At 37.0% G+C, this 24,985-nt stretch overlaps 1 protein-coding gene across 1 annotated transcript in view; it reads right to left on the bottom strand.

Annotated features, from left to right (window-relative positions):
- Positions 1-13,205, bottom strand: part of LOC123540373 (biogenesis of lysosome-related organelles complex 1 subunit 5-like) — a 32,562-nt gene extending 19,357 nt beyond the window's left edge. The window contains exon 1 of the mRNA XM_053526402.1: positions 13,112-13,205. Coding sequence (XP_053382377.1) covers positions 13,112-13,136 — 25 coding nt within the window. The 5' untranslated portion in view covers positions 13,137-13,205. The remainder of the gene's footprint in view (positions 1-13,111) is intronic.
- Positions 13,206-24,985: the final 11,780 nt, after the last annotated feature.

The raw sequence follows: 24,985 nt of genomic DNA, 5'->3' as shown, positions 1-24,985 counted from the left end.
TTCTTCATATACACCATGCAATCTTCATATTAAGCCTGGGTTCATAACATGAATGAAGATGAGGCCTCAACAGGGGCAATTAATTCCATTAATATCTCAGTCCAAGTAAGTTTACGGACCTTTCATTTTAACAGTAACTGTTGTAACCTTTCTGTAAAAGCAAACATGTACGATTTGTTATATAATTTATACAGAGGTGGTATAGTACGTCATCAACAGGTGCGCGCAACACTTCCCGATGCGGCTTTTTATGTCAAAACACCTCGATTCGGTGAGTAAACTTGCGATAATTTCATTGGTAACGAATAGATTTGGAAATGACATATAGTCTAAAGTACCCGCATGTGTCTCTAGTTTATCACTGACGTTTGCATTTTTCAAGAAAGCCTTCCGTTTAAGAGAACATTCGTGCACAATGCACTTCATAGAAACATTTCCCCATTCACCTCACCATATTATATCGCATAAAAAGAGTTTTCATGCATTTTTAATGACTAAATGCCTTGACGGGTGTTCTTTTATGGCAAACAGAGGTCAGTGATACCTTAATTAATTATTGGAATCTATAGTTTCAAAGAAATCAGTAATATAAAATTTCGCCTTCCCGGTTCACCAAGTGAAACGATGCACTTCCCGGCTCAACGCCCGTGTGGCATCGTGTTTGCCTTAATTAAATGTAGCCTTTCAATTATTTTGACGCATGGTACTTCGGTTGCCATACCAGCAAAACTAGTATGTAGCAATGAACGTTTATGTCAGTAAAAAGTGCTTAATTTACCTTCAAGGGCTATATTATGACAGATTTACTCTTTCTTTTTCAGATCACATCAGAAACACCTAAGATATTCTGTTTATCAGAATTATTTGTTTGTTTGTTTGTTTTGGGTTTAACGCCGTTTTTCAACAGTATTTCAGTCATGTAACGGCGGGCAGTTAACCTAACCAGTGTTCCTGGATTCTGTACCAGTACAAACCTGTTCTCCGCAAGTAACTGCCAACTTCCCCACATGAATCAGAGGTGGAGGACTAATGATTTCAGACACAATGTCGTTTATCAAATAGTCACGGAGAACATACGCCCCGCCCGAGGATCGAACTCACGACCCCGCGATCCGTAGACCGACGCTCTACCTACTGAGCTAAGCGGGCGGGCTTATCAGAATTAAATTATGAACACTTGCGGTTCAGCAGTATGATATCTGTATAGACAGATGAACATAAACTGCATATAGTAATTCATGCATTTCTCGGGAATAAAATGACACGTCAAACAAATCAGAATTGTAGAAAGAACAATACCCGCTTGTTGTGGATGTTTGTGAAAAGGTCAGAAATGAAGACCACAAAAGTGGTCGTTGTTTGAGGTTCACTCACTGGTAATATGTGCAGACACCGTTCAAAACAGCTCACTATTACGTGTGACCACTACCGTACAATATTTAGCTATAAACAGCTTTTACAGACGGAATTTAATGTGATTTTGCGTGACTTCAAACAATTGTGATTTTTTATTGAAACATTTTTTGTTTTGTCTCTCTGTGTTGAAGTCACAGAGTTTTGTCAGTGCCTCTCCTTTCTTCTAAATAACATTTGACAGATTTTGATGAAAGGCAACAGCAGTATTAAACTTTGTTTGAAATGTAGTTGACACTAATGCTCATAACGGGTAAAACACAACAATGTAAATATTCTTGTTATCTCTATGTTTCGGTCAATAAACGTTCACAGATTATACCACATTGCCACTTTATCATTAATGAAATTTCTGAGTTATAATTAGTGCAGTTGCGCAAAGCCTCAACATTTTCCAGCTTAATGGTTCAAGAGTTATTATATTCTGATTTTTGTTGATTTTGAAGTATAGGCAGTGCGTCTCCACTTCAACCTTTTTATAATTTTCATAATTACAAAAACATGTACATGGTGTATATCATGGCAATAATTGGGTTAAACGGTAACTTATCAATAACATCCAGAGCTTTCTTTTCCGTGTAATTCCTTCCTCTGTAAATGTTGACACACTCTTTGACATTTTTTTCCCACAGAAAGCTGTTGTCTATTCAGAATGTGGATGAAAACAAACGGCCATTTAAAATAAAACACCTTAATTTCATAATAACAATGTTGTTGAGGGTATTGTGCGTTTTAGAATATGTGATAATAAATTACCAATAGTCTTTTATCGTTTTTCTTTTACATTAAAATTACCACAGAAGTTTTGTAATTATTTTAGGGTTCCCTGTCGTGTCTGAATATTTCCAATTGTTGAGAATATGTGACATAGAGATGTACACTACTTCTTGATAGAAGAAAATAAAAGCATACAATGTGGAACGAATTTATCAGATATGTGATCTTAATGAAACTTAAGGTGAATTTCATTTTTTTAAATGTTGAGTTATAAAGAATTTCGTCTAAAGTTAATGAAACGTTATCATTATATTCGTATAAGTGTGTATAAAATTTAGAATTGCTACAATCAAGTAATAAATCTACTTTCGTTGATTTGTGTAAATATATAACATTAGCTGATAAAAAGGAAAATGTTGCTATGTCTTGAAAGAATATGTGCGTATGTTTATGTCACAACGGCTTCCACTGTGTAAGGGTTTAAATAAAAAATCAGTAAAATTTCCTATTTTGAATAATCTTTTATACAACGACATTTCCAACAACTAAACAGTTTAAGAAAAGTAAAATAATTTACATTGCAAGTAAAATTGTTCTACCACTGTTCAAGCTCAGTTCGAGTTTTAACATGTAATTGGATGCACTAAGATTTGCAAGCAAAATCTGAACATTAGTCAAATGTTAAATCCTGAACCGCTTTCTAGTGTAGATTCAATAGATGTCACATTCTACTACGTGGTAATAATAATTCGGTTGCAGTCACTCTTGTTCTTTCCCTGCGCACATCTAAAACACCTTAATAAGAACATTTTGTTGGCGCGATACAGTAATTTCTCATTTTTCCCGAGCAATTGTGGTGATCACGTGGCCCTGAAACGTTAAACAAAATTAAATAGTAGCATATCATTAAAAACTAAACTGCATTGGTGCGACTTTATACCTTTAAAAATATATTAAAAGGTTGCTCCTTTAAAAAACAGCACATGATAATAATTTAACTATATAATTTTGCTTTACTTAGTACGGTGCCCCTAAAGTGACATGTTACACACTTTTTTTCCAATTAGGTAATGTGAGACTTTTTTTATTTCGTTTAATTTCGTTTAAACAAGTTCGGAATCAAAGCCAAGAACAAGAGTGACCTTCAAACAGCAACCGACATAGTCGTGTTTGGTACGAAGACCTAGTTGAGCGTTGAAATCCTTGCCTGGGGTAATTCCGTAAGATGATGTTCTCCACTTCTCAAATATTATGTCATACAGCTTTTGGAAAATATAGTACGTCAATTATGTCTTGCATGCCGATCACTCAGCAATCCTTTCCTAACATATTTCGTTTAAACAAAATCATTTCGTTTAAACGAAATAAAAAAAAGTCTCACATTACCCAATTGGAAAAAATGTGTGTAACATGTCACTTTAGGGGCACCGTAACTTAGCATATTATCAATGCATATTCTTATTTGTCTCATCAAGTCTTGCCTTGAACTCAAGTTCGGAATCAAAGCCATCATACTCGACTATTTTCGATGACACGCAATATATAGTTAATATGAAAAAATAATTAGAGTAACAAGTTAACTAATGGTTTCCAAAATACTTTCTATTTATATTATCATGTGTCGAAGTGCCTATCTAACTATACCCCTTATTAAGGTTTATCTACTGTAACATTATTGAAATTAAAACAGTTAGTTATATCCATACCTTCAAACAGCAACCGACATAGTCGTGTTTGGTAGGGCTGTCATCGATAGAAACGATATTGATGTATCAACGATATTTTTTTGTCGATCGATTATCGATTCCCATTTTCAAAAATCGATATTTTACAGAGAGAAAAAACTACCCAAATAAACACTCAGACCCTAAAAACAACTAAAGTTCACAAAGTTGTAAATTTGGATAAATGCAAAAAAAAGGAGTGAAGGCAAAATAAAAATGAAAGATGTTATTAATTTTTATGTATTTCTTTTATTTCATAAATACAAATACAACACAAACAGAAATATGGAAAGTAGACAATAAACCTACAAATAGCATTTACAGGAAGGTATATAGTATGCATATGAACAAATAGGTCGTTAATCTAACTTAGTAATCAATATATCGATGTATCGTCGATATTTGTCTTCTGATATATCGGTATCGTCGATACGCCTAAGACCCAATCAATGACAGCCCTAGTGTTTGGTACGAAGACCTAGTTGAGCGTTGAAATCCTTGCCTGGGGTAATTCCGTAAGATGATGTTCTCCACTTCTCAAATATTATGTCATACAGCTTTTGGAAAATATAGTACGTCAATTATGTCTTGCATGCCGATCACTCAGCAATCCTTTCCTAACATATATTGACAATTCCATTGATGCAGGCTAGAAGTTTTGTTTCCTTTTTCATCTTTCATGTACCTAAAATAACAAATATAAGGACATGATAGAATATATATCATACATATGCACGTTTATAGTATACAACACATGTTCAAAATATGCCTCGTTCTTTCAATATCTTCAAATGCTTAAATGAAGTTTACGGACCATCTAGTGCAAGCACTCTAACAATTAGTTATTCGGATTAATAGAACTTCCAGGCAAGCGTGATCACATTCACATGATCACCAGCCCGATGTTAGTCATGCTGGAAATTGGTGAGCCGGGAAGGACATCAATTCAGTTGGTGAACCGGGAAGGCGAAATTTTAGTTTACTGATTTTTCGGAAAGTTTAGATTCCAGTGACTAATCAAGGTATCACTGACATCTGTTTGCCATAAAAGAACACCCGTCAATGCTTGGATTAATCAGAAATGCATGTAACCACTTGTTATGCGACATAATACGGTGTGGTGAATGGGGAAGTGTTTCCATGAAGTGCATTGTGCACGAATGTTCTCTTAAACGGAAGGCTTTCTTGAACAAGAGGACCATGATGGTCCTGAATCGCTCACCTCTTCCCATATGACCCAGTTTTGAGTATGACGTCGTTTTTTCTATTATTTGACATAGTGACCTAGTTTTTGAGCTCATGTGACCCAGTTTTGAAACCTGACCAAAGATATTATCAAGATAAAAATTCTGACCAATTTCATGAAGATCCATTGAAAAATATGGTCTCTAGAGAGGTCACAAGGTTTTTCTATTATTTGACCTATTGCCCAATTTTACGAAGGTATGTGACCCTGTTTTGAACTTTACCTAGATATCATCAAGGTGAACATTCTCACTAATTTTCATGAAGATCTCATGAAAAATATGGCCTCTAAGAGGTCACAAGGGGTTTTTCTATTTTTATACCTACTGGCCTAGTTTTTGACCGCATGTGACCCAGTTTTGAAACTGACCTAGATATTATCAAGGTGAACATTCAGGTCAATTTTCATGAAGATCCATTGAAAAATATGGCCTCTAAGAGGTCAAAAGATTTAATAATTTTAGACCTACTGACCTAGTTTTTGACCGCAGTTGACCCAGTTTCAAACTTGACCTAGATATCATCAAGATGAACATTCAGACCAACTTCATACAGATCCCATAAAAAGTATGGCCTCTAGAGAGGTCACAAGGTTTTTTTATTATTTGACCTACTGACCTAGTTTTTTAAGGCACTTGACCCAGTTTCAAACCTGACCTAGATATCATCAAGGTGTACTTTCTGACTATTTTTATGGAGATCCATTCACAAGGATGGCCTCTAGAGAGGTCACAAGGTTTTTCTATTTTTAGACCTACTGACCTAGTTTTTGACCGCACATGATCCTGTTTCGAACTTGACCTAGATATCATCAAGATGAACATTCAGACCAATTTTCATACAGATCCCATGAAAAATATGGCCTCTAGAGAGGTCACAAGGTTTTTCTATTATTTGACCTACTGACCTAGTTTTTGATGGCATGTGACCCACTTTCGAACTTGACCTAGATATCACCAAGATGAACATTCAGACCAACTTTCATACAGATCCCATGAAAAATATGGCAATATCATGAAGATCTCATGAAAAATATGGCCTCTAGAGAGGTCACAAGGTTTTTCTATTTTTATACCTACTGGCCTAGTTTTTGACCGCACATGACCCAGTTTCGAGTTTTTTATGGCACGTGACCCAGTTTCAAACTTGACCTAGATATCATCAAGGTGAACATTCTGACCAATTTTTATGGAGATCTATTCACAAGTATGGCCTCTAGAGAGGTCACAAGGTTTTTCTATTTTTAGACCTACTGACCTAGTTTTTGACCGCACATGACCCTGTTTCGAACTTGACCTAGATATCATCAAGATGAACATTCAGACCAATTTTCATACAGATCCAATGAAAAATATGGCCTTTAGAGAGGTCACAAGGTTTTTCTATTATTTGACCTACTGACCTAGTTTTTGATGGCACGTGACCCACTTTCGAACTTGACCTAGATATCATCAAGATGAACATTCAGATTAACTTTCATACAGATCCCATGAAAAATATGGCCTCTAGAGAGCTCACAAGGTTTTTTCTATTATTTGACCTACTGACTTATTTTTTGATGGCATGTGACCCACTTTCGAACTTGACCTAGATATCATGAAGGTGAACGTTCTGACCAATTTTCATGAAGATGTCATGAAATATATGGCCTCTAGAGAGGTCACAAGGTTTTTCTATTTTTAGACCTACTGACCTAGTTTTTGACAGCACGCGACCCAGTTTTGAACTTGACCTAGATATCATCAGATGAACATTCAGACCAACTTTCATACAGATCCCATGAAAAATATGGCCTTTAGAGAGGTCACAAGGTTTTTCTATTATTTGACCTACTGACCTAGTTTTTGATGGCACATGACCGAGTTTCGAACTTGACCTAGATATCATCAAGGTGAACGTCTGACCAATTTTGATGAAGATCTTGTGAAATATATGGCCTCTAGAGAGGTCACAAGGTTTTTCTATTTATAGACCTACTGACCTAGATTTTGAAGGCACGTGACCCAGTTTCAAACTTGACCTAGATATCATCAAGATGAACATTCAGACCAACTTTCATAAAGATCCCATGAAAAATGTGACCTCTAGAGTGGTCACAAGGTTTTTCTATTTTTAGACCTACTGACCTAGTTTTTGACCGCACGTGACCCCAGTTTCGAACTTGATCTAGATATCATCAAGATGAACATTCTGATCAATTTTCATGGAAGATCCCATGAAAAATGTGACCTCAAGAGTGGTCACAAGGTTTTTCCATTATTTGACCTACTGACCTAGTTTTTTGATGGCACGTGACCGAGTTTCGAACTTGACTAGATTATCATCAAGATGAACATTCAGGCCAACTTTCATACAGATCCCATGAAAAATATGGCCTTAAGAGAGGTCACAAGGTTTTTCTATTATTTGAACCTACTGACCTATTTTTTGATGGCACGTGACCGAGTTTCGAACTTGACTAGATATCATCAAGGTGAACGTTCTGACCAATTTTCATGAAGATCTTGTGAAATATATGGCCTCTAGAGAGGTCACAAGGTTTTTCTATTTTAAGACCTACTGACCTATTTTTTTGACCGCACGTGACCGAGTTTCGAACTTGACCTAGATATCATCAAGGTGAACGTTCTGACTAATTTTCATGAAGATCTTGTGAAATATATGGCCTCTAGAGAGGTCACAAGGTTTTTCTATTTTTAGACCTATTGACCTAGTTTTTGAAGGCACGTGACCCAGTTTCGAACTTGACCTAGATATCATCAAGATGAACATTCTGACCAACTTTCATAAAGACCCCATGAAAAATGTGACCTCTAGAGTGGTCACAAGGTTTTTCTATTTTTAGACCTACTGACCTAGTTTTTGACCGCACCTGACCCAGTTTCGAACTTGACCTAGATATCTTTAAGATGAACATTCTGATTAACTTTCATGAAGATCCCATGAAAAATGTGACCTCTAGAGTGGTCACAAGGGTTTTTTTCTATTTTTAGACCTACTGACCTAGTTTTTTGACCGCACGTGACCCAGTTTCGAACTTGCCCTAGATATCATCAAGATGAACATTCTGATTAATTTTCATGAAGATCCCATGAAAAATGTGACCTCTAGAGTGGTCACAAGGTTTTTCTATTTTTAGACCTACTGACCTAGTTTTTGACCGCACGTGACCCAGTTTCGAACTTGACCTAGATATCATCAAGATGAACATTCTGACCAATTTTCATAAAGATCCCATGAAAAATGTGACCTCTAGAGTGGTCACAAGCAAAAGTTTACGGACGGACGGACGCACGGACGGACGACGGACACCGCGCGATCACAAAAGCTCACCTTGTCACTTTGTGACAGGTGAGCTAAAAATGCAAACGTAAATGATAAACTAGACGCATGTGTGGGTACTTTCGACTATATGTCATTTCCGAATCTATTAGTTATCAATGTAATAATCGCAAGTTTACTCACCGAATCGAGATGTTTTGACACAAAAAAGCCGCCGGGACGTGTTGCGCGCACCTGTTGATGACGTACTATACCACCCCTGTTATATTCAAAATTAAAACATAATTCTAAAGTGTGATAATGATTTGAACAGTATTTTTCAAGAATTTATCAAATACTAGCATGACTAGATTTATAAAACACCAATTATAGTTACATCAGATTACGTTTGAAAGACATTTACAATGTTACGCTCAAAATAGATATAGGTGGTTTCAATATAACTAACAACTTTCAAAAAAAAAAAAGAAAAAGAAAAAAAAGAAGTGGAACCAGGTATTGAACCCTACCACAAAGTTGGTAGTCCAACTCCTCTCAGCCGTGAACACTATTACTAAAGGCTAGCTGTGCTAAAAATATATAAACACTAAATGCCTAAACGGTATCGTAGGTTAATCCCTGTCTAATCGGTAATTAAAGGCCGTAGTATTAAAATAGGTTGATTTTTTCTCACTTTCACTGTTTTATTTTATTACTGTGAGGATATTCCTGTAACAGGAATTTCCCAGCTGTAATAATAAAGTAAGTGAAAACGAGGATATTCAAATAACCTAGAGACTCCGTAATGCCAGTTAAATTCGCTGCTATGTAAAGACAACAAACGTCTAGATGATTTGATATTGATACCCAGATGCTTTACCATGGTGTAAAGTCTTATAATACAGCACAAAATGTAAAAGATTCGGAAAAGTTCTTGGGTCTGTAAACTACTGGAAAACCAGTAAACTTGCCTTAATTGCTGACATTTTATGAATGTATATTTTGTATTTTGTCTCTGCAATTTAGTGTCAGCGGCAGTCTGCTGTGCATTGCAACCAGTGTCAGAAGGTCCAGTTAGAGAACCCTGTACACTACATGAAGAAAGTTTATATCCTTACCCATTAGGAAGTGAGTATCGGCACGACCCTCATGCCGATGATTTTTCTTATTCGCACGCCGGTCGTGCCAATTAGTATTCTTATCTGCATGACGGGTGTTTCGGTAGCGTTTCTATTTTTGGCGTAAGGTATATCTTAGTTAAAAATACTGGCTGTTATTGCATCATGTTCATTGTTAAAGATATCAAATCAATAGACTTTAATTGGATATTAAAACAACCGTTAATAGTAAAATTAATTGAATAATTCATCAATTGAAAATAAACTATAAGAATGCAAAGAACACATATTCTTGCATAATTAATTATAGTTAGTTAGCATACCTTAATGCCGTTGTTTTACTTTTCATATTATGTTTTTAATTCAATAAATTGTGTGTAAGTGATTCAACATAATGTGGGTAGGTACATGCTAAAACTGTACTTTATGGAAATCTGATAAGGCTTTAAAAAAAATTTGTTTCCGGTAACATGCTCAAAAATATTATGGTATGTCGGGTTTTTTTTATTATGTTTTTTTTAAGTGAGACTTTTTGGAAATTATTTTTGTGTCAAAAAATGAGTTATGTCTTTAGAGCGTCAGTAATTTGATTTATAACATATCACTGACCATGTTTAAAGCATAAAAAGTGCAGTTTTGCAACTTTTTGTTAAAAAGTTGAAGAAAAATTCTCCAAGGAAAAAAGGGAAAACTTCAGAAAAGATAAACTAAATTTCACATATGTATACAGTTTTTTTTAGTTGTATCAGTAAAAATAATCGACATGACTTTCCAGCTCATGATAGTGGTGCAAATAACGAAAATAATCAGCAAGACCGTCATGCGAATAACAAAAATAATCGGCATGACGATCATGCGGATAGCCTACCCATTCTACATCTATCCACATCTATATGATACGTTAAACTGTCATCGTTGACCATGATTTAACGGTGCGCAAAGAATCGATCAAGAAACAAAGTCACATTAAAAACAGTAAAGACAGAAAATAGTACGGTCACTTCTCACATGCTCGGTAATCAGCTGCTTACGATAATTTAATAATTGGCGCCTTTTTTGACAGTACACAGGATCAACACTCTTTATCAATTAATTTCAACACTTCATTGATTCTTCTTACCTATGTGCACTCACCGTGACGTAACTTGCTGATAAAAAATCAGCGAGGCATGTCTACAGGAGAAAGGACGGGATTTAGCAGAAGATCAAAGGCAGGAGGGCATGACCGCGAGTGTTTATTTTGGAATACACGTGTCTATCGTGGAAATAGTTTTACTGAAGGAAATGAATGATAAGAGAAAGGATTATCAAAGGAAAATGCCTCTGGGTCCCGAAGGACGCACAGGCAAGTATCATGCCGGGTCCTTTGAGCGTCTTTTGAAAATCTCCCCAGGGGTCCTGAAATAAGCTGTCCGAGTTGTCCGATTCGTGGATTCCTCGGTCCGGACAAGCAGTTTTTAGAAGCTGGCTTGTCCAGGGACAAGTAAAATTTCCGTGGTAAACATTTTATAAAAACGAAACTAATCGGCGTCATCTGTGATTTCCGCATGCCTAAAGGCAATATCTAATCTGTTTGTGATCATTTATGACCCTTAAATTATCAAAACAAAAATGTATGCAGCCATTTATAGACACATGGACTGGTTTACTACATTTAATGATCATTATTGGAAAATTAAACCGTGAAGTTGAAAATGAGTGCCAGTCTGGGGATTCCCGTTATCTACTTTCATTTTTGATTTTCAGAAAATCCTTTAGCTAGGTTACGCTATGTAAAAAAGTTTAGTAGCCAAAATTTGTGGCTTAATTTTTCGAGTCGATTGTTTTGACATTTAACAACTCAGACAGCTTATTTCAGGACCCCTGAAAGACCAGTGCAGTATTCAGTGAGGGTAGACGTTCTAATTAGGCATACTGAGATTATTTTTGTCACTGGCATGTGTTCAAGTGTTCTTAATTATTTTCTACTCACTAAACTTGCTAGTCATAACATATTTTCAAGTGGATGTTCTAGTCACTTAGCTTGCTAGTTATAACATATTTTCAAAAGGATGGTTCTAGTCATAACATAAAAACTTTCTATAAGTTAAAATAGAAGTCAACAGAAGTGTATGTTTGTATTATTTGTTTATTCAGTAATGATAATGCTGATCCTTCCCTTTTTAAACTAAAAAGTACGGACAAGTTCTTCTTTGGTACTGACAAGTGGATTTGTGGGCCCAACTTGTCCGTGGACAAGTAGACTCTGAAAATATTTCAGGACCCCTGCTCCCGGGTCCGGACCCGAGGTCCCGGGTCAAATGGAACCCCTGAGAAGTAGGCATATTGGTGTAAACATGAATACTCAATTCCACAGGAGCCTGAAAATCTATCTATAATGCTCCAAATGGCTAAATATAAAAATTACCCCTCCTATATATATAAAAAAAGAACAGGAATGAAACAAAACCGTACCCCGCCCACTTTTTGTAAACAAGAAACTTCGAAAAACAGAAAAGCATCTCTATACGAGCGGTCTTATTTTGAAGAGGACAAAAAAATATACTAGAAACACTGCTTACTGTAAACTGTCTTCCTTTTAACTAACACAAAATCATCATTTTCAATACCTTTTCGTTCATCGCCGAAACCATTGCGTGACGTCACATACATGTACCTGTTTCACAGCCTCGCAGTTAATTCGATATACTTTCACTTCGATGTGTCATAACTAATTAAGGGTCAAATGCAACATTTTTATAAAAAACACAGGATTTCCATACCATATCGCAGCGCTCAGGTTATCTGCCATAATAAAAAATAGTCACTATGGAAGTTTCCAATTTTTAAATTTCCCTCCAGTGAATAATGGAGTTACTTCCCCTTTTGTTTACGTTTTTGTTTTGAAAATATTAGTTGAATACATTGACAAACAAATGCAAATATATAATTTTTATTCATGGAAAAATGAACAATAAAATATAGAACATAAACAATATCTTACCTTTATTTCTTATCGAAGTGAAAGTACATCGAATTAACTGCGAGGCTGTGAAACAGGTACATGTATATGTGACGTCACGCAATGGTTTCGGCGATGAACGAAAAGGTATTGAAAATGATAATTTTGTGTTAGTTAAAAGGAAGACAGTTTACAGTAAGCAGTGTTTCTAGTATATTTTTTTGTCCTCTTCAAAATAAGACTGCTCGTATAGAGATGCTTTTCTGTTTTTCGAAGTTTCTTGTTTACAAAAAGTGGGCAGGGTACGGTTTTGTTTCATTCCTGTTCTTTTTTTATATATATAGGAGGGGTAATTTTTATATTTAGCCATTTTGGAGCATTATAGATAGAATTTCAGGCTCCTGTGCTCAATTCATATCGATATACTGGTACATGTAATACTGTTTAATGATTCACGGTTGGTTTAACGTAAACTTAACAGTGAAGATTCAATGCATGTGTACTTTTGGTGTGCAAACCCTCGAAAAGTCACTTTTTATGATCGCGAAATCATATGATATTTCCATATAAATCCTTTCCATCGAGCATATTTGCCACTACATAATGTTGCCAAATTGGTTGAAGCTTTATTCATTGGAATGGATTACTGTGACATTGAAATAATTAAAAACATGCATGGAATTTAGACAAACCTTTCGCAATTTGCTCTGTTATCATTTTGGATAGTGACTACGTTACGAACGAATATCTTTTCTTTCACCAAATCTAGAGTCGTCACCTTCAGTGGTCAGAGAGAACTATTCACTTAAAATTTTCGATGCACCAACCAAAGACGAAAGACTAAGACCTTTCATAAACAACATTACTTATACCTGATTACCATCACCTTTTGCTATTGATATTTCCATTTGAACCAGGTTACCCACACTGGCAAGCATTTGCCCGCACCACAGGCACTTGGGGTCAGGACACTCCCTTCCCACCTTATCTATCTATATATCTTCCATTTAGTCAAACCCCTCACAAGGACATAGACTTTAACGCGCGTCAACTGAACAAGAGAAAAAAGAATAAAAACATAAAAGAAGGAATATGTACAGATGGTATAAAAATAGGTTAAAACAGAGCATGTTTCTAGGGGACACATGTTCAACCTGGCTGACTGCCTTGCTGACCTGATTTGCTTCAAGAGAGACACTATTCTCAGGGAGTGAGTTCCAGTGGACAATAGCGTGAGGGGAACTTTTTGCCCTTTTATTTGGAATTAATTAAGTAGGGTTCTTGTGGAATTCATATCTTTATCATGTCATCAGGAGTTTTAACTGACCAATCAGAGAGCTGCATTTTCAACTACCTGCCAGTTTCCACTTAGGTAAAACGAAGTGTTTTTTACAATGAACATATAGACTGGTGACTTTAGAAATAAATATCACACTATTTCTGAAATCAAATTACATTTGTGGCTGCTTAATGCCCCAGATGATGCTACAAACTACAAAACTTTGAAGTTTCATTGAACATTTATATGGATTCAATACCTCTATTAAATTTTGTTTTAAGTTTAGAGATTTTACACATGTTTTACACATGGGGTCTATGATAAAGTCCGAGTGAAACGTAATCATTACCCGAGTGAAATAATTATTATTCCGGAATGTTTCGGACATGTTAAAATTATGAATAGCAACTAAGTTATGGGCGATGTTATATAGATCATAAGCAGTCATTGGTCAATACGACGTTGGTCAAGTCGTCTCCAGTTGACTAAAGGTGGTCAACATGTTGGTAACAATCAAAGACTCAATTTGTCAGATACTAAAATTAAGATGTGGTGACCAAACAGATGACCAGTACTCGAGCTAGGGCTCACTAGTGTTGTGTATGCTGTAGATTTAAGTTTGACAGAGTGAACCTTAATGATACATCTGAGAAATCCCAGTGCTTGATTAGCCTTTATGGTGATGTTATCTATGTGCTTGTTCCATCCCAGCAAACACCTCACGTCGAAACAACGTTGAGATTTTTTTTTTAAATCAACGTTTGATTTTTTTAGAACTACATTTTACCAAAGTTTTTAAGCTTTTTGCGAGGTCAGGGAATCTTGGATATATTATAAATTTGTTTTATATGAAGTGATTATGATTCTAGCCCTTACGAAGTAATATTTTCGCTTTTTTATTTCGATTTAGTGGACATGAAAACTTCATATTTCATACATTTCAGGTAGTTGTTTTAACTGTGTTGGAGAGGCATGCATAACTGACTACACTTTACCTTTTGGACTTATTTATGTTGCCACAGTAGGAAATAAAGTTTAGAAAATACATATAATTGCGTCGATAATATGCAGGGTCACAAGTAAAATACCAACATTTATACAACAGAAATTCAATGCCTAAAATAGTTCAATTAAGGGCAGAATGCTGTCGTTAACACGCTTAAATTGGTTATGATTGGATTGTGGTTGGGTTAAGGTTGCATCATGGTTGCATCATGGTTGGATACTGGTTGGATTCTCAACGTTGTATCGACGTCGTATTATGACGTCTAAAAAACTTTCAAATCCAACTATAATCCGACGTTGATCCAACGTCGGGGTTCAACGTCGGTACAACGTCAATACAACGTCATGCTAAGACATTTGAGATTGTGATACCCAAGATATTTTGCTGACGAAACTGTTTCTACTGTGGTGTTGTGGAGTGTATATTTGGTGTCTATTTCCGATTTTCTTTTTGTGATGTGGATGTCTTGGTATTTAGATGAATTAATTAGGATTCATGTTCCATAGTGAGCCCCATTTCTAGAGCTGGCTGAGGTCGTCTTGTAGGTAATTGTAGCGTGTATTTTCTGTGAGAGAAAGATAAATTGCAGTATCATCTGCAAAGAGGTGGACTTTTGAGTGAGAAGCATACTCAGGAAGATCATTTATATAGATAAGGAAAAATAAAGGACCGTGTACAGATCTTTGGGGCACATCAGTTGAGACGTGGATAGTATCTGATTCTTAGCCATAATGACAGACTGTGATTTTTTGTCAAGAAACAAGAAAAGACTTTATCCCAGACAGTGTCTTTGCATGGATACCATAGAAGTGGAGTTTGTGCAGAAGTTTTTCATGTTTTGCCATATCAAAGGCTTTGCTGAAATCAAGGAGAATAAGGTTTTCCTGGCTTCTGAGATTTTCAAAGCATAAGAATTTGAGTGTTGCAAGATTTTTTTTCTTTGAAGCCGCATTGAAGGTGATTGTAAAGGATAGAACCTGAGAAATGCTTTGTAATGCTGGACAAAACAATATGTTCAAGAGTTTTACAGAGAATATAAGGAAGAGAGATAGGACGATATATAGTTTGAGGGATCAGTTTTACGATCCTTTTTGTAAATTGGGACAACATATGCCATCTTCCGGGATTGTGGAATGGATCTAGAATGGAGACATTTTGAGAAGAAAATCAGAAGAAATTTCCTCGCAAATACTCTTTAGAATTATAGGTCAGATCTGGCCAGGTCCACCAGCGTTGTGAGGATCAAGGCTAAAGAGGAGTGTCTCTATCTAACCCTCCACCGCTCATGCTGACTGATAGCTGACAGTAGGTGACGGTAATAAAACGGGTTTTATTACAATTTCAGCATGTTTAAAAAAAACATACGTTTTTTCACTACCATTGCTCCCAAAAGTTAAAGACGAGCGTCTATGAATCTGACACTGTGCTTGAACCAGCTTTGTACCGTGCGTTCCATAAACTGGGTAAAAAAATAATACGGTTACGACTATATAATATCGGATCATCACTTCCTACGATAAAAGTCCTATTTTGGCACCCGCCTACGATACATTGTGTACACTACGGTAGCGCTTTCATACTGTCGTACTAAGTGACGTCACGCTCTATATAGAATGGCTTAAGATATGCGCAGAACAAAGCAGGGATCAGTTCGCAGGAAAGTGATCCATACAAGTAGGATTAGTCGATTTAAGATAATTATTGATTTCGGAACCCGGACGTCAGTTGTCAGGACCGGTGTCATTTGACAGAATGGTTACAGAATCGTCGATCCATAGGTAGGTGCTAATTTAATAGACTATTGTTTTCTAGTGTCAATTTTACAGAAGCACATCTTTAATTTTTAAGAGCATTGATGGTTAAAAGTGCATTTTAAAACATGTATGCCGAAATTGTAACAAAGTGGGGGTCCTGACCCAAGTGTCAGCGGCCCTCACCGGCCACTGTTCATCTCTTTCATGAACTAGAATGTGTCTGTAGGACACAGGGTGTGCCCCCCACTGGTACATTTGTCACAAATAAGGGGCAATAATTCAAATGTTTACAGTCTTAATGGAGTATAGCCTCAACAAACATTTTATGAAAAGGATTCATTATAATTCTAGGCCCTATAATTTTTGAGCTATGAGCATCACAAAAAAAAAAATCCACTATTTTGACTATTTCAAGGGCCAAAACTCTGTGATAAGAGCTAAGATTGGAGAAAAAGTGCATTTTTTTACTAGTTCAGGGGTCATAACTTCCAAATAGGGGGTGGAGCCAGCCAAAAAATTAGAGGTGTGCAAGTTATATCATGATAAAGACTTATGCAAGTTTTCAACCATTTATATTAAATACTTTTTGAGCTAGGTGCATCACAAGGTGAAAATGTACATTTTTGACTATTTCAGGGGCCATGACTCTAAAAAAAGGGGGCAGACCCAAATGAAAAATAGGAGATGCGCAAGTTCATATCATGATTAAGACTCATGCAAGGTTTCACGAATCTATATCAAATACTTTTGAGCTAGGCATGTTACAAGGTGAAAATGTGCATTTTTGACTATTTCAGGGGCCATAACTCTGAAAATAGGGGGCAGACTCAAATGGAAAATAGGAGGTGCGCAAGTTCATATCATGATTAAGACTCATGCAAGGTTTCATGAATCTATATCAAATATATTTTGAGCTAGGCGTGTCACAAGGTGAAAATGTGCATTTTTGACTATTTCAGGGGCCATAACTCTGAAAATAGGGGGCGAAGCCAGATGAAAAATAGGAGGTGCGCAAGTTCATACCATGATTAAGACTGATGCAAGGTTTCATAAATCTATATCAAATACTTTTTTAGCTAGGCCTAGTATTTTTGACTAATTCAGGGGTCATAACTCTGAAAATAGGGGGCGGAGCCGGACGAAAATAGGAGGTGGGCAAGTTCATATCATGATAAAGACTCATGCAAGGTTTCATCAATTTATATCAAATACTTTGCGAGCTAGGCGCGTCACGAACTTCGGACGGACGGATGGACGCACGGATGCACTGACAAGACCAAATCTATATGCCCCTACCACTCATGGGGGGCCACAAAAAAGCTCTAAATGTTGGAAAAACATGGCCATAGTCATTTAAGGTTCGCGAAAACATTTCAAACTCCAAACTCCTCCAGCTGGATCTCACTGCTCTATAGACATGGGAAGAAACTGGACACGTGAGTTTCAACTCAACTTATTAGAATCACACCACTCAACAAAAAGGAAATGCAGACCAGCTGGTACCAGCTAGGGTACTGGTCCTGCTTCGATGTGCAATATTGAACTACACGAGACAAGCAAAGATCTAAGCCCAGGAACAATTAAGTCTATGTAGCGGGTGCAGGTTCAAAACGTACCCAAACCAAAATGTACCCACTCTCAAAATATAAATTAATGTATTCGAGAATCAAGCATACGCCAGATGAGAATGAACGGAACGTAGTGTAGCTCGTTACGTCGCCGAAGACTACCACGATAAAACCCCAGGATTGGTTAACAAGATGATAGACGACCTAAAGTGGCAGTCGAGAAAAGAACGGAGAAGACAGGGCAAGTATGTCTATTAACTATGTCCATGGCCAGATTCAGTATTTAGAAAAGAAGAAGAAGCATCATTTTCGCAGAAAATGCATCATTCAATTCCATTTTGGTCAGTTAAATTATCATTGATCAGAATTCCAACTTATATAACAAGACACGCAGCTTTCAAACATGTCCAAAACATAGTAAATCTTACACATCACGAATCCCTAAACACCTTCGATCAGTAAAAATCAAACGCTATTTGACTTGGGCCCTGTCATGCCTATATCATGTAACAGAAATAAGTCACTATCTAAGACATGCAGAGCTCTTTTATTAAAACAGATCTCATATAAGCTAAAAGTAAATAAAGTATTCATGCAACAGGTGTTGTAATCTTAATTGTAACAGTCAGGGAACAAGGGAAAGTAATCAATGATTTAATATTACTGAATCTATTTGATTATTCAAAGTAAATGAATAGCTGTGTCTAACAACTATCTTCAGACCCAAACGTACTCAAGGAACTTGAAGAGTAATTTGGCCACGAACTAATATGCCGACAAATAGATAGGAAATGACCAAACATTTTTCCGAATCTTCGTGTATTATGTTCAACAATAATTGGAACGTCACTATCAGTTGAGCAATTGTTGTTGCGTGACCGTCCAGAAGAAATAACTTTTGTTAATCTGCTCGCAATTTAGCACTCAATCTAATAGGCTTCACTTTAGCTTACGCTAACTGCCGAGCAACTAATGTACTCTTATTGGTCATCATTTCGTTGTTTTTAGTTAGACAATTAAATTCAATCGAAACATTGTCATAATTATTGTGTGAAAAATAAAACACCCCTTTGCTGGTCAAGATAAAACATTATATATTGTCTAGGATCGAGATATTTATTCCTTGTTAAAATCGGAGGGATATAGTTGTGTCATTGTCAATGTCCGTTTGCCAGTAGCTGTGCACACAAATATCCCAAAGGAAGCCGCGAGTATTTTACTGGAAACATCACCTGTCTGAGCGTTTGGTACATGTATAACAATGTCTTGGTATTCAGACTTAATGCTGAGACAAATATTGAATAAGCAAAAGAAAATGCTGCAGAACAAAACTCGAGTACCATGACTTCATTGACCTCTCTTTTTGTATTAAGAAAAGATAAGCAACCGCATCAAAAAGGTGCCTACGATATTGTGTAAAATTCCTGAGATTAGGAACAGTTTATGATCAGTATAGATATTGTCATTTTAGTTAAAAGTGACTCTGACTGATTATTACTGTGTCGTACTTTGGTATTTCATTCTGTTCTCCCAAATTCATTACGATTGGCCCTGTTTTGTTATCATTTTTTCATTAACCTTGGTGCATGTAATGTTTAACTTTTTCTAGATTTATTGCTCCTAGATTACCGCCATGACGTCACAAAATAAACAATGATTTAACAACGATAACAACTATATAATTATCTTAAATTACTTCCCTGTGTTTACTTTTTTCCTGTTTAAGTTAAGGTTTTAGAATAAAGCATTGTGTATAACACATCTACAGTTGGTTTATTTAGCTCAACAATGGAGAAAAAAGGTACAATGCGAATGTTCATTCTGAAATATCTTGATATATCTCTCACATTTTGTAATTTTCTCCCCGGTGTTTATCAAATCCAAAAGATAGATGCTGATAATAACTCATAACGTTTACCTTAACTTATCTTTTATAATAAATTCAAATCAGTTCACAGATAATTAAACAATTCTAATAATGTACGATGCCAAGAAGCAAAGGCATGTTTTCGTTTCTTTTACCTCACGTTATTTTGTATTTATCACTTAATATTTCAACCATTTCACTGGTTGTAGGTGCAGATGGGAATTTCCGGTCTCGAGAGTAACTGTTTTGGCGGTTACGAGACTCCAGCCGAGTGACCGCGTAAACAGTTACCCGAGAACAATGTTGAAAACTCGAAACAACAAAACAACGATGCTGAAAACTCAAAACAACGATGTCGAAATGTCGAAACAACGTAACCACGATGGAGCACCGCTGACGTCATTCCTAACCACTAGAATGTCCGAAAGTCACACGACGCATACAGTGTTAATCAGAGTCATCCAAATATTTTTAATTTAATGGCATCCTTCTATAGAATTATATTAATACCTCAAATGTTCTATCCAGTTTTCACATTTGAAGCTTTGTCGCTCTTATGCATACTAATGATATTAATTGTGATTAAGATCGCTGTGGTATATGCTGCATACAAAGTGTTGTTAGGTAAACCATAATACATGTACCCGTAAAATCACCGAAACAGAACGCAGTATTAACACTCAAATACAGTTTCAATGCATGGCTTAATATAGCATAGCATAAACAGTTCAAGATCTTCCAGGAATAGGGCAAACAACACCGGCGAATTATTTAGACCTTGCCTTAAGCCAATCGATATATTGAAAAAATCAGAATATAAATCGCAGTGCTTTACACACGATTTGACTAAAGAATACATTGCTTTAAACATTTTCAACACTTTTCCATCTAGTCCTAAATGATATAATTTAAACCAAAGCGCTTGTCGATAGACAGAGTCGAATACCTTTTGTAGATCTACTACGAACACGCATGGTAAACGGAAACCTTGTGAAAGGGTATGCTCGATTAGATTATGTAACGCAAAAATAGCGTCGACTGTGCTGCAACCTTTACGAAAGCCAAACTGGGAATCCGACAATATATTGAATTTTTCAAACCATTTTTTCAACTCGTGTTGTTAAAATTCCGGTGAACAACTTTCCCAGGTTACTCAACAGTGTAATACCCCTGTAGTTATTCGTCTTGTTTTTATCCCCTTTCTTGTGGATAGGTATAATAAACCCCTCAGCCCATATATCCGGGACATACCCAGCATCTAAAATTTTATTAAAAAGATCCGTAATATGCCCTCCCAGTATATCAACAGATTCGATCAAGTATTCATTCAGGAGGTTATCATTGGGGCACGGAGACTTGTTACGCTTAAGCCGCTTAATAGCTGCAATAACCTCGGTTTGTGTAATAGGCAAATTAAGTTCCACGAAGGCGGGGTCGGTTATGTTAATATCATTGTCATTGAATTCCTCAACTTCATTTATGACAGTAGTCGGAAAATTACTAAATAAATCAGAAAAATATGTTTTAAACTCTTCAACTGATATATTTGTATCGTCTTTTTGGCTTTTAGCTTTAAAATATTTCCAAAAATCACGCGGTTTACTTTTTCTTAGTTCAGTTAGTTCCCTACTTTTCCTTAATTTGTAGGCACGCTTTTTCTTGCGCACAGTATACTTATAATGCTTACGCTGGTTACATACTTGTATTCTATTTTGTTCGGACAAACAACTATTATTACTCAACTTTACCTTGAAATCATCTTTTTTTTTTTTTTTTCTTTTCACTCAACAATGCTCGGCACACAGTTCATATTACGCACGGTACATACGTGGTTACCCGGTATAGTTGTCCCACAGACTGTTCAACTAGGGACGGCGAATGGAGACTTTGCATTACCTGACTATCCTCCTTAATGGCTCAGATAGGTTATACAAATACCTTATGCCGTCTCCCAGTGTCCTTGCGCTTTCAGCATATACCATACACTGCACTTATATTCTACTCTCCGGTCTCAGGAACCTACCTCTGTTTATTGTTAATACTTGTTTCTGGGGACATTCATCCTAACCCCGGCCCTTCGTCTTCGTCCAGCATCTCTGACACCTTATCTTCTGAATCATCTATCTACCAGAAACTCACAGAATGTGGTCTTTCCGTAATGCACTTGAATATTCAGAGTTTACGCCCCAAGCTAGACCTGTTACAAATCGAAGCCCAGCCATACGATATTCTTGTGTTTACCGAAACATGGCTCTCTCCAGACATTCCGAGTGAGGACCTCAGAATCTTGAATTTTAATCTCCCTTATCGATGCGACAGACGTGGTAAGACTGGTGGCGGTGTTTGTATTTATGTCCGCGACGGTCTTCTTGCCAATGTTCGCTCTGACCTGTCTATTATTGGTCTTGAAGGCATTTGGGTTGAATTAACAATAAATTGTAAGAAGCACCTTGTTGGTGGCATATATCGCCCTCCAGATGCAAATAACGGTTACTGGCAGCTGTTGGAACAGAGTATAGACCAGGCGTTCTCTGCAAACTGTGAAAACGTTATCTTAACAGGAGACTTCAACATCAATATGCAATATTCCTCCTCAAACAAACTTGGCAGATTAATGTCTTCCTATAACACCCAACAGCTTATCAAATCACCTACTCATTATACTGAACACTCCTCCTCGCTGATTGACCTCATATTTACTAAGGCTAATCAACACGTTATTTCCAGTTTTGTATCTGACCCTTTCTTTCCAAACTTGGTTCGTTTTCACTGTCCTGTCGTTGTAGTCTTAAAACTTAGTAAACCAAAACCCTACAGCTTCAAAAGGCGTATCTGGCTATATGACAGGGGTGATTACGATGCATACGTAAATAAACTAAATTCGGTTGACTGGGAGTCTATCTTATCTAATCCTAATCCTGATCTAGTTGCTCAATCTTTCACTGACACAATACTTTCTAAAGCGTCCGAGGTAATTCCTAACAAAACTGTTACTATAAGGCCCACAGATGTCCCTTGGATGAACAATAACATACGAAAACTCATACGTAAACGCAACAAGATTCACAAAAAAGCTAAACAACAGAACACGGAAACAATCTGGGCAAAATTTAGAAAAATCAGAAATGACGTCACTAAAGCCATAAGACAATACAAACAAGATTATCAAAATAAACTTATCGAAAGAATTAACTCAGACAACATATGTGCAAAAGACTGGTTCAAACTATGCAAGCAACTTACCACAAAACAAACATCAAACAGTCTACCTCCACTTAACCACAACAGTCAAGAAGCAACATCAGATCAAGATAAGGTAGAACTTCTTAATAACTACTTCTGCTCACAATCCAAGCTTGATGATAAAGATGCCTCTCTTCCACCAGTTCCCGAAACAGTGGAACCAGTCCTTTCTAGCATCAACATAACTCCTGAAGATGTCGCCGATGCAATTTCGTCTATGGATCCCTCCAAGGCTTCTGGTCCAGACCTAGTCAGTACTAGACATCTTCGCGAAGGTGCACCTGCTTTGGCACAGCCTCTGGCAACCTTCTTTAATACACTCCTTCGTTCTTCAAACTTTCCGTCACAGTGGAAACTTGCTAACGTCACTCCAATCTTTAAGAAGTCCGACCCCTCTTTACCATCAAACTACCGACCGATCTCACTTCTTAGCTGTATCGGGAAACTGATGGAACGCTGCGTACATAAATATATTTACAACCACTTATTCATGCACAATCTCTTAACACCAAACCAGTCAGGCTTTGTGAAAGGCGACTCCACAATCAACCAACTATCTTATCTTTACAATGACATATGTCGTGCTCTTGATGAAGGTAAAGAAGTTCGTGCTGTGTTTTGTGACATATCTAAAGCGTTTGACAGGGTTTGGCACCGCGGTCTTCTTTACAAATTGTCCCGTCTTGGCGTGAGAGGTTCATTACTACAATGGTTTTCTTCTTATCTTTCCTCTAGGCGCCAGCGGGTCCAATATAGAAATTTCTCTTCTTCGTGGTCTTATGTCTCAGCTGGCGTTCCTCAAGGCTCTATACTAGGTCCTTTGCTCTTTCTTGTGTATATTAACGACATTGTTCAGGAAATCGGCTGTAAAATTAAGCTTTTCTCGCTGATGACACGAGTCTTTATATTGTTGTCGACACTCCGGAATCTGCCACAACAAAACTAAACAAAGACCTCGACACTATCTTCGCTTGGTCAAAATCCTGGCTTGTGTCCTTTAATCCTGACAAAACGGAATCCATGATCTTTTCAAGAAAGGCGACAAAACCCAATCATCCAGACTTGCTTTTTAATAACACACACCTTGATCCCCGAAGTTCAAGCACACAAACATCTAGGAATTACTCTGTCTCACGATGCACGTTGGAACGCTCACATTTCAGCAACACTCGACAAAGCGTGGTCAAGAATTGGCATGCTTCGGTCGCTGAAATACCTTCTGAACCGATCATGTCTAGAGCGTATGTATATCTCTTTTATCCGTCCTCTTCTAGAGTACGCTGACGTTGTCTGGGACAACTGCTCGAACGATCTAAACAAGGAAGTTGAGTCCGTTCAAAACGAAGCAGCCAGGATCGTTGCCGGGGCAACTAAATTATGTAATCTTCAAAAACTAATCCAAGACCTCGGTTGGGAAACTCTTGAATCTACACGGAAAAAACATAGACTCATCCTCCTTTTCAAAATGAAAAATAATCTTTGTCCTGATTATCTCTGTAACCTCCTGCCACCAAGCCAACAGCCCCAATACAACCTAAGGCATACCAATGACATAACACCTCTCCGCCCTCGCACAACCCTATACTCTAGTTCATTTCTTCCAAGAACTATCCAGGAATGGAACTCATTATCTGAAGACGTCCGCACAAGCACGACAATAGAAGCATTTAAGGCATCTCTCAACCGTACCTCACGGCGAACCCCCAAATACTACAACTCTGGTACCCGTCTTGGACAAATCCTCCACGCTCGCCTGCGACTAGGATGCCGTTCTTTAAATCATGACTTGTACAGAAGGTCGATTGTAGAGTCACCGTTGTGCACCTGTGGATCGGTCGAAACTGTTAGC

This window comes from Mercenaria mercenaria, chromosome 16 (genome assembly GCF_021730395.1).
Source record: "Mercenaria mercenaria strain notata chromosome 16, MADL_Memer_1, whole genome shotgun sequence".
Taxonomy (NCBI): Eukaryota; Metazoa; Mollusca; class Bivalvia; order Venerida; family Veneridae; genus Mercenaria; species Mercenaria mercenaria.
The sequence above is the reverse complement of the archived record's forward strand: the minus strand, read 5'-3'. Positions and strand labels throughout refer to the sequence as shown.